The 10,627-nt window shown below is 40.1% G+C and overlaps 1 protein-coding gene across 2 annotated transcripts; it reads left to right on the top strand.

The window, feature by feature from the left end:
* The first annotated feature begins 898 nt into the window (after positions 1–898).
* slc2a11b (solute carrier family 2 member 11b) lies at positions 899–8,075 on the top strand. 2 transcript variants are annotated; one of them, XM_050051020.1, is made up of 12 exons: positions 899–1,040; positions 3,217–3,315; positions 3,502–3,662; positions 3,764–3,888; positions 3,995–4,124; positions 4,530–4,678; positions 4,990–5,177; positions 6,091–6,201; positions 7,013–7,114; positions 7,215–7,290; positions 7,394–7,521; positions 7,640–8,075. In XM_050051020.1, the coding sequence occupies exons 1-12, from the start codon at positions 1,002–1,004 to the stop codon at positions 7,832–7,834; spliced, it is 1,503 nt and encodes a 500-aa protein (XP_049906977.1). In that variant the 5' UTR covers positions 899–1,001; the 3' UTR covers positions 7,835–8,075. The 2 variants fall into 2 exon arrangements, with proteins under 2 accessions (XP_049906977.1, XP_049906976.1); XM_050051019.1 differs by lacking the exon at positions 899–1,040 and adding an exon at positions 2,922–3,095.
* The last annotated feature ends 2,552 nt before the right edge of the window (positions 8,076–10,627 follow it).

Here is a 10,627-nt window from a genome sequence, read left to right as displayed (position 1 = left end):
AAATATTTTTTGTACATTACACCCAAATGAGTTTTATTTGGACTGAGGGCTTCCAGCTGTGAATCACACGGTGTTCCTGGAGCTGCTACGGTCACATGAGTGTTTCTTTTATCTGGTCTGTGGAGCAGCTCATCGCCACACACTGTCTGCTACCCACAAAACTTAACTGAGCATTTTTGGGGCGGACAACAGGAGTGAGAATGGGGAATAATGTGTTAACTCTATTTTAGGGTGGATTTTCACTTTAAGGCTTGCAGGATTAAAAGTTTTTGGCTGGTAGACTACTCCACTCTTTGGGTCATGTGTGCAGAACAGCATGCCCTCAAAAGCCCTGATAGTGCTTATGGGGTAATATTGGCAGAAATTGATGCTGAAAATATAAACTATAGTTTTTCTTTATGAGACCTAAAGTTACTCAACATGACTTGATGATTTGGTGATTTCTTATAATATTTTTCTATGATTTGACAATAAATATGATGGGAAAGCACTTAAAACAGGATATTTATATGGTCATACATATATTTTTAAATATGATAATAACTTGTTATTGTAGTTCCTCTTTCAGTAATCACAATATATTCAACAGAATATTATTTTAAACTACTGAAAATGCTATTTCTAGACAGCTGTATGAATCAAAGGTGCTCTTTCAGTCTCCAGTGCTCTACTGATCACAATCTTTAGGCATATGAATGCAGAACTTTGGGGTGATGCCTATATGTAGAGTAATAACTGGGTACATCAAGTGTCCCATTCATTTTATTTAGACAACAAAGGGTGAATAATATTTCTGTATTTGGGTCAGCAATCCCCCCCTTTAGCCTCAGCATGAGGCAGGAATGTGCTTTAAGGAGTTAATGAGTCCCCCCCCCCCCCACTCCGAGCTGAGATCATATGCTGCACCTTACAATAGACTGCAGTTATGTAAGTGCTTTTGCTGAAGTGGAACATCCATTATAAACGCTTCATTCAAATATTATTTTACGGCAGCTTCCAAAATGAACTTCAGTGAGGAGCCTGCACAATCAAAGAGAAAGGTGAGTTCAAATCGACCCTCTGTGCAAATTTTCATAACATCATGTTGTCATTGTGCAGCAGAGTTTGCCTGGAAAGCCAGCATTTGCCAAACAGATGTTGGGGTTTATTTCTTATTTGTTTATTGTTATACTCATTGCATGATGCTTAAATTAATAATGAGGAGTAGTAGTGCACAAATCAGAGTGAAGAAATGTAAATGTGATCAAATGTAGTCCATATATCATTAAAGGCACTCTTTATAAAGGGGTTAAAAGTGTAACAAATGGTTTATTAATTGTTAATAAATCTTTTCAATATGAAATGATAAAACAATATATTTCATGCTTTGCAGATCAAGAACAAGTTTTGGGTTGCCAGAATGTGAAAACTCTCTGGTTGCTGCTGATCCTTTGTACTGTGCTTTGTATTAAGGCAGTTGTGAATACAATGAATCCATTAACACATATAGGTTTCTCATATAGCCTACAATCAATCATGTCTTAGATAGTGATGCCAAAATATAGCCTGCAATAAAAATGATCCATGCCCTTAATATTTGACTATAACAACATTAAGATGTAACCTTTAAGCAGAGAAACCTCTGCCCAGTTTATCCATTAACCTTTGTAAATGATCATTCAGACAGACTGTAGCTGCTGTAAATGTTCACATCACTTCACTGAGTGCTCCTCTGAAGTATTAGGCACAGGGGGAGTCAACGCTTCGTTTACTGCTGATTGTAGCCTATATTATCAAATTATTACAGTACATAAATTCTTATACTCTCAGCCTTTTTACATCTGCACATCTTACAGGCCCATGTTGATTCACAGATATAGCCTATTTAGGGACTGTTCTTTACTTATCAGAAGATGGGGTGCTGCAGTGTGACTTTGTTTTTATACAAATATTTTTCCTTGAGCATCACTGAGTGACTGGCAAAAAAATGCATGACCCTTCCTCCACCACAAATTAGTTATTAGATTTTGAAAGTGTATCCTTTGATGTGTGACAATTAAACATTGAAGACAAAATTCTGGAGTTTGGTTTTTAACTCTTGTGATGTTTGCGGGTTAGTGCTTGATTTGGCTATGTGTTTTTTTTCTAACTGAAGTGTTCGTAGCACATGATGCGTCCAAGGACCGCTGGAAATTTTGAAAATCCAAGTATTTCTGTTTCTACAGTTTCTTGTTATAAAAGTTGTAATTTGGGCGATTTTTACAGACAACATGCCTTCAAGCCTGACATGTTTTCTTTAAAAATCTGGAATCTGTGGTGCAAAAACAAAAGAAAATGCAAAATACAACTATTTAAATTAGTTTGGTCCTCCCAAAATAAATAACACACAAGTCCCTCTCCTGTGTTTAACAGTGCTCTAGGGCTGCAATACAATCATGTGTAGCATCCTCACATACATCATGACATGTAGACTAAATGTGTGGGGAAAGAACAACATATTTTTAAGATATTGTTACTGGAGAAAACAAAACAAAACCCAAAAAAACTCAGGTTTTTGTGAGACTCGTGCTTTTCCTCCCCATAGATCTCTTAAGATACTGAATGAGGTCTGCACCACTGTTTGTCTCTCAGCAGCCAGTTTAGACTCTCCGCCTCCTTTGGGCTGTTTGGCAAGCTGCAGTCCTGTCATCTGAGTCCAATTGCTCCCAAAATGTTTCATTTTATTCCATGTTTTCTGGGAAATGCTGCCAATTTTGCGCACCAGCTTGTCTTCGATTAGATAGATGTGCTCTTCTTCTGTCCTTTGGAGAAATAAAAGCGAGGTGGAGTTCACGTCTTGGTGCATTTGCGATCCGATGCCGTGAAATATTGATAAACACGGAATATTAAAGCGGATTGTCCTCAACTCGCGGTCACTTCATGACCACACATCACTTGTGTCATCCTCAGGAAAAGCTCATCCTCCCGTCGTGATTTAAGATTCCTGCTGAGAGGAAACTTTACGTGAAGGACTAGGTTATTTTGAGCAAAACTTGAGGGCCAAAATGCCGACAGAATTCACGGATGAATATCAGCCTCTGCTTATAAAAGAAATCAAAGATAAAAAGCAACCAAAGGTATGTGTATAATGATGAAGTAAGAGTTTAAGATTTAAAAAAGAGGATCTGTTGGTGCGATGGGATGCAGGTTTTTATTCATGATTGAGTAAATATTTGTTTTGTATCTGTTTTATTGCAGTTTCCAAACAGAACACTTGTGCTGGCTGCGTGTGCTGCGTGTATAGGGGGGACCTTTCAGTATGGCTATAATGTGTCTGTCATCAATGCACCCACAATGGTAATAATCCTACTGTCTGTCACTGCATTGTTAATTGTGTACTCATGTTAGTTATTGCACATTAATGACACAATATACAACACACATCCTGACATACTGATGTCTAATATGCAAATATATCTTTTAAATACAGTAGATCAGGGATCAGTCATTTTTATTTCACCTGTTATATATGCATGTCTCCAGCATGTGCACAGTTTCATCAACCAAACCTGGAGGGAGCGTTACCAAACTGACATATCCACAGATGTTCTCACCCTGCTTTGGTCCACCATTGTGTCCATATTCACCATTGGGGGACTTATAGGAGCAACAGTCGGTGGGACGTTGTCTGTGAAGCTGGGGAGGTATGGACAAGAAAATACTGTGACGTATTATTCTCCAAATGATCCTATTTTCCCAGATTATATCTCAGTTATAAAGCTGTAATGTGATATTGCTGTTCCAGGAAGGGGGCACTGTTAGCCAATAATGTGTTTGCATTACTGGCTGCTCTCCTGATGGGTCTGAGTTACCCTACGGGATCATTTGAGTTACTCATCATTGGACGTCTTCTCACTGGATTGAATGCAGGTAAATACTTTTTTTAAATGCATTTAAAGAGTGTATTCCTACATCCCAGTGATTGTTGCATGTCAAGCTTCTTAAATGTAGCTTTAATTGTGTTTTATTCTCACAGGCATTGGCCTTTGTGTTCAGCCTCTGTATTTGGGGGAAATAGCTCCGACTGCATTTCGTGGTGCCATGGGAATGGGAACCTCTATTTTCCTCACTGCTGGGATCTTGGCAGGACAAGTGATTGGCCTCAAGTGAGTGAATGTTTGGCATTTTATAATCTGTAACCAGATCGCGTAGGGTGTAGCTGGAGCCTATCCCAGCTCAAATTGGGCGAGAGGCGTACTACGCTCTGGACAGGTCACCAGACTATCGCAGGGCTGACACATAGAGACAGGCAACCATTCACACTCACATTCACAACCACAGGTAATTTAAAGCAGCTGACCTAACCTGCATGTCTCTCGACTGTGGGAGGAAGAGCATGCAAACACAGAAAGGGCCCCAGGGTTTGAACCCTGAACCCTCTTGCTGCGAGGCAACTAACCACCACTGTACATTGATTTTCACTCAAAATTAACCTATCTGCAGCATCTGTGTTCACAAGATTGAATTTCTATTTTGTGATTTTGTTTAGACATGTCTGTGTGATTTCACAGAGAGCTCCTGGGCAAAGCAGAGTACTGGCCCATCCTGCTCTCCACCACATGTATCCCAGCGATCCTGCAGCTCCTCATCCTGCCCTGGTTCCCTGAGAGCCCACGTTACCTGCTCATTGACAAAGGAGATGATGAGGGATGTAAGAAAGGTAAACTAACTGCAACTACACAGTTACTTCCTTTTCGAAATCTGTGCGATTTTATTTTTTGCCTACAAAGACTGTGCACATGACAGTGTGGTTTAAAAGGCTGAGGACTTCTGTTGTCAGGAGTTAACAGAGTTACATTTGTCCTCATGGCAGTGAGTTTAAGCATGTGATGAACATTCTGCGAACACAATAATAATGTGAGATGGTTTTACGCAGGAAACCTTTTGATCAGATTCTCAGTGGACCAATGAATAGTGCATGTGAAGAAAACTACAATCACCACGCTTGTCATGTGTTTTCCCTGTCTGCAGCTCTGAAGCAGCTGCATGGTGCAGTTGGCTGTGAAGGTGGATGGGAGGATATTGAGAAGGAGAGGAATAATTTAGCCAATTTCCAGGCCAAGAAGCCCTGGGAGCTCTTCACTGATCGCAGTGTCCGCTGGCAGCTTCTCACCATCATGCTGCTCAACATGGCACAACAGCTGAATGGCATCAATGCTGTACATACATGATGATACATAACTGTTGTCTTCCAGTTAGGCATGGGCCAATATTAAGATTAAAGCCAGGCCTTTTTACGATTTTGAATGGCATCATATCTTTGATAAGAAATATGCTGATGCTTGATCAAGATATTTTGTTCTTTTTGTGGCTGGTTCGTTTGCAGCCTGTTTTTGCAGAGTCCCTTTTTATTGTTGGTTACCCAGCAGTCTCTTTGTGTGCTGCTGGACATGATATTCACGATTATGCCAGTAATGAAAATGTTGAATAGTAAAGAGAGAACGGGACCCAAAAGTGCAACTCAGACAGCTCTTCAGTTTAAAGTAGATTTAGTTTCAATACGCAAGAAGGGGTGTCTTGGGTTGATCCAGGGCACTCGGGAGAAACAGGGCAGGCAGGCTGAGCAAGAGGAAAACACAAGAGGAAAAAAGCAATAAGCAACAAGTAGGCTATTGTTAGTACCTCAAGGTAGACTGAACAATCCGGCAGAGACTGGACTGGACTTTCATGTGAGCAGGCAGATTGGCAGCAGGACTGATGAGTGCCACGCCCAGATACATAGACATAGAGAGACAAGCAAGGAACTAGAAGAAACAAAGGGGAGGGAAAAACAGCTGACACATGAGGATGAAGGAAAGGCGCAGACTGTGACAGAAAATTCACCACGCTCAGCTTGTAGTGAATGCTTTCTATCATAAACCAGGATAAAATTTTTATATCGTCCCATCCCTACGTCCAATATCCTCTGTCCAGCTGTTTATTACAACATTGAATCTATTCATCAGTGCCTGTATTGCCAAAGAACACCACCAAAGATTACTAAAAGATGATTTTGATTGATTGAGTGGATGATTTAAGGCAAAAGCTCTGTTATTTATTTGTATATGTTCTTTTTGTCTTTTTTTCTTGAAGATTTACTTCTATGCAGGTTACTTGTTCAGACAGGCTGGTATTCCTGCTGATAAAATACCATATGTGACCGTTGGCACTGGGGCCTGTGAATGCATCACAGCTTTAACATGTGTAAGTATGAGTTTTATATTTTAGCTGCAACCAGCAGCTCTATAGCTTGCTCTGTTGGTCCACAACAATTTCCTCACTGTTTGGCATCCACAGTTTTTGTAGGAGGCTGAAACGGAGATCATGTCTGTGTTCATGCCAACTGGCTTACAGGAGGTGTGATAATGAGATTGGCCTAACGTAAAGAGGGGCATCATTTCCAAAGGGATTCACAGCCGAAGATTTTGTGCAAAGATTGATCATAAGCCAGAGGAGAGCCAATTATTTTTTCGTGCCACTGGCAAAAAGGGGCAACATGTAGATGCCATGTATTGTTTAAGGAGAGATGGATGCATAGGTGTAGGTTTCAGGGTGGACGCAGGGGACACGTCTCCCTCAATAGTTTGAACATGTGCATTTGTCCCCCAATAAAAGCATTAATGTAGCAGAGGACTTTTATTTTGACAAAATCAAAGACATAAATACCATAAATCGATGCAGCAAAGGCACAATATGGTGCATAAAATTCACCAGAATGCAGGAAATTATGTATTTGATGCTCAAATTTTCTGGCTCTGCAATCCCCAGCTTCATTGAAACAATACCTATGCCCCTGGGTGGATTCATGAGCGTATGTAGGAGCTTGTTTTTATGCTCATTACTTTTGTACAATTCTGATTCTTCATGCTAGAGAAAAAAGAAAAAATAAGGATAGCTGCACGACAACAGGATTTGCAAGAACAAAAACTGACAATACCCCATGAAAGGTCAAAGTAAAATAAAGAGTTTGCCTGGAGAGTGTTTTTGGTCTTGTGACATGCTGTGTGTCTCACAGGGTATGCTCATCGACTGTCTGGGAAGGAAAGTGCTCATCATGGGAGGATATACACTAATGAGCATCTGCTGCATTTTATTCACACTGACGCTCTCTTTTCAGGTAATTAACCTCAAGACCAGACAGTGTAAAAAAACAGATCTTTAAACCATAGTTTATACTTTGTGCTAACACCCCTTTTGTGTGATTTTCTGTCTCTCAGGATGCCAGCCCGATAGTTCCATACTTGAGCCTGGCGTGTGTATTTGCCTTTATCCTCAGTTTTGGCTTAGGCCCAGGTAACTCACTTTAGCCTTCCACTGAAGTCTTTCTTTAAGAGCTGCTGTTGCACAGTGATTGTAACTAACAGTGATTTCTTTTGTTGTTTCTTCTTCTGTGAAGGTGGCATAACCAACATCTTGACCACTGAGCTGTTCACGCAGACCACACGGCCTGCAGCGTACATGATCGCAGGGTTTTTGAACTGGTTCAGTTTCTTCTTCATCGGCCTGGTCTTCCCTTTTATCGTGGTAGGTGTCCAAAAAGTGTATCTTCATTTTGGTACGTTTCAGATCAGGTAACTAAAAATTGTGGATGTTTGAGGGAGAGTTGGACTCACTTGTGTTATATTTTAATGTGTTTGCACAGATCGGGCTGCAGCAGTACTGTTTCCTGGTGTTTTTGGCCGTCTGCTCCTTGATGGCGATCTACATTTTCTTTGTTGTTCCTGAAACCAAGAACAAAACGTTTGTCGAAATCCACAATGAGTTCCACTCATCCAACAACAGAAAGGCTCGCAGTGCTGACGGAGCAGGGACGACACTGTTATCTACTTCAATATGAAGTATAACCCATAACTCAGGGGTCGAGCATTTGTTATTTATTTTATGTCTCACAACATTTATGTTACAAAGATGAGCATCTGCCATGACGATTTTAGTCCACAGATCACTGTAGAAAATGTGACATGTTACCTGTAAACTCTGGTGCCTGGCTTGAACTGCCTTGAGATGTATAAACACATCTCTAAAGTTCACTTACAGAAATAAGTCTTAATATGTAAAATTTTGGTACAATAAAAATCTGTTTGTATAACTTTTATAAAGAGTGTCCCATTGAGATTTTTCAGTAAAGGTCAATTCATGAAAAAATGATGCCTAATCAGTGTGAAGAAGCTTAAAATGAACTTTTGTGCCATTTAGGCTGTCGGATATTTCTGTTTACTGACTTGTCAGTGTGGCATGTGACCTGAAGAACAAAGGGTTCATTTAATGTGTCTCATGCATGTATTTGCAGGGCTGGAAGGAGTCTGAGAAGTATTGATACGCCCTAAATATGACTCAAACAGCCAAAATATCACATGTATGAAAAACTAAAAGAAAAAACTGTGAAAGAGCTCATGTGACCTCTTAACTATTTCAGTATGAATACATGTGGCAACCAATCCCTCTAAGTAAACCAAAAGTTAAAGATGTTTGACACACACTTAACTGCACTAATTGCACCGCAACAGCATAAAACTGTTGTTTCATTGTTGCCTGTTTCAAAAATAGCATCATGTTTAATCAAATAATTGTTTGACGAAATGTAAAATTGCCTCAGAGAGCATTCAGAAGCACAAGTAAGCAAAGCCGGGTACTCAATTACAGTAATCCGTCTGAGTACCTGTCGTAAGTATTTGGCTCAAATTCCCAACTCTTATAATAGGATTAAAACTAAGCACGGTAGCCACGACTGGAGGAACGTGGGATAAGAATAGATTTCTTTCTTTTGCTAAAATTCCTTTCTTTGCCAAAAGAACATCCCTAATTTCAGGAAATATGCTTTGTGATGTGAAAAATCAACTGAGAAGAATAATGTGAACTGGTGCTTAAACTGGAACTGGAATTATAATGGCCCATTATAATCTTCTTATTTATGTCTTTCTGAGACATAAATTATCAAAAAAAGGCACCAGCTCACACATTTGCAACATAAACAACAATAAAAAAAAAGGTGTTAAAATAAAGTTTTGACACAGGCCCCCTGAACAGGACAAGGCCTCAAGACAAGGACTTGCGTTAAAGCTGCTTATCTCTTCAGATGATGTTGATCCTTAGTGTTGCATATACTCAAATATTCAATAAAATAACCACAAAAGTTGACCTGCATTTAACCTGGGATGCCCTCAGCAGTTCAGCCTTGTGTATGTGCACTCAATACCCACTTTACACTGTCAGTGGCCAGTCAGACTTGATTGCAGCCTGCAGGGTCTGCACACACCTTCTAGCTCCTGTAGGTCTTACAATAAGGCTCTTATGCTGAGTACTTATATTTGCAAGGACACATAGATCTAGAATCCTTTAATTCATTAGGATGATAAATGTCTCTTTAGTAAAACTTTCTGTCCAAAATTAAAGATGCATTAATCAAATTATTTTTAGAATTTGCCTTTGAAGTTTATTTAAAATTCAAATGACTGCATAGGGCTCTGGATTACTTTTGTTTTGCCAGTTATCCAGGTGCATCCGGTCATGGACAGTAATGAACGAAGTATTGAAATGGCAATATTGCCACCTTTCAAAGTAATGGTTATTTTTGTTGTTTTGATATGTAGGCTAAAAGTGAATATTTTGATTCAAGATAAAATGTGGTTATCTGTGCTTATATATATATATAGGATGAACAAGATAATTGCTGCCCTCCATGGGCCCCTGTGGTGGCTTGGCCCCAGAAAGGTCCTCCTTATGAGCGGCCCTGTGAGCTTGGGCTAAAAATAGGCTACTCAAGTAGAGTACAAGTAAGCCTTCTTTTAAATGTACAGCTGTAACACTATTTACGTCAATGTACTTCTATATTCACCTCTGATTAAGGACAGTAGTAACTAGAACTGCAAGCAGTTATGAACTGGGGCCAAGCCCCCCCGTGCGACTCGGTCCCTGCGTCCCGCGGAGCCCATGGAAGTTGTCCCCGAAGGACGACGGGCTCTGGGCGAGCGCATGTTTATGAATGTGTCATTTAAAATGTGGAAGTTACAGGCAAAACTGCCTTTGCATCCGTTATAGCGCCACCTATAGACCGATTTGCAACGAATTTGACACAAAGCCTCTGGATGACCTCGGGAACGAGTGACTTAAGTTTGATGTTGAAAGCATCTACTTTGAGCGAAATATGAAACAATGTGTGTTTTTTAGCTAGCAAAAAAGATTGTTTGGTTGTAACAAGCGCATTTTTTGGAGTGCCAAAATTCTTTTGATAACTTTTCATCAGACACATCTGGAGATTCTATGTGCAAAGTTTCAGGCAGGTGGCACTTAAAATGTAGGAGGAGTTCGAAAAAGTAGGTTTTGGACATGTGGCGAATTAGCAAAGAGAATGTGCAGCAGAAGTGGGCGGGGCCTGTGTCAGAAAACCCAGCTCTATCCAGGGAACACATGGATATAATGTTTGTGAAAGTGTCATTTAAAATGTGTAAGTTGCAGGCAAAAACGCGTTTGCATCCGTTATAGCGCCACCTAGTGGAGTACATGTGCAATTTTTGGTACGGAAGATCTGTGTCCTATTCTATATGTACCCTTAAAATTTCAAAGCCCTCAGCATAATAGTTTGGCTGAAATTAATGTTTGTTGTTTATCTTGTAATAAGCCACGCCCACAT

The sequence above is a fragment of the Epinephelus moara genome, chromosome 8 (genome assembly GCF_006386435.1).
Source record: "Epinephelus moara isolate mb chromosome 8, YSFRI_EMoa_1.0, whole genome shotgun sequence".
In the NCBI taxonomy this organism is placed as follows: Eukaryota; Metazoa; Chordata; class Actinopteri; order Perciformes; family Serranidae; genus Epinephelus; species Epinephelus moara.
This window is presented reverse-complemented; position numbering and strand designations above follow the sequence as displayed.

Excerpts from the sequence above, each read along its gene's own strand:
- slc2a11b (XM_050051019.1), top strand. The coding sequence starts at position 3,024 with ATGCCGACAGAATTCACGGATGAATATCAGCCTCTGCTTATAAAAGAA. Across the intron at positions 3,316-3,501 it reads TCATCAATGCACCCACAATG|CATGTGCACAGTTTCATCAA; the intron begins GTAATAATCCTA and ends GCATGTCTCCAG. Across the intron at positions 7,115-7,214 it reads CACTGACGCTCTCTTTTCAG|GATGCCAGCCCGATAGTTCC; the intron begins GTAATTAACCTC and ends TCTGTCTCTCAG.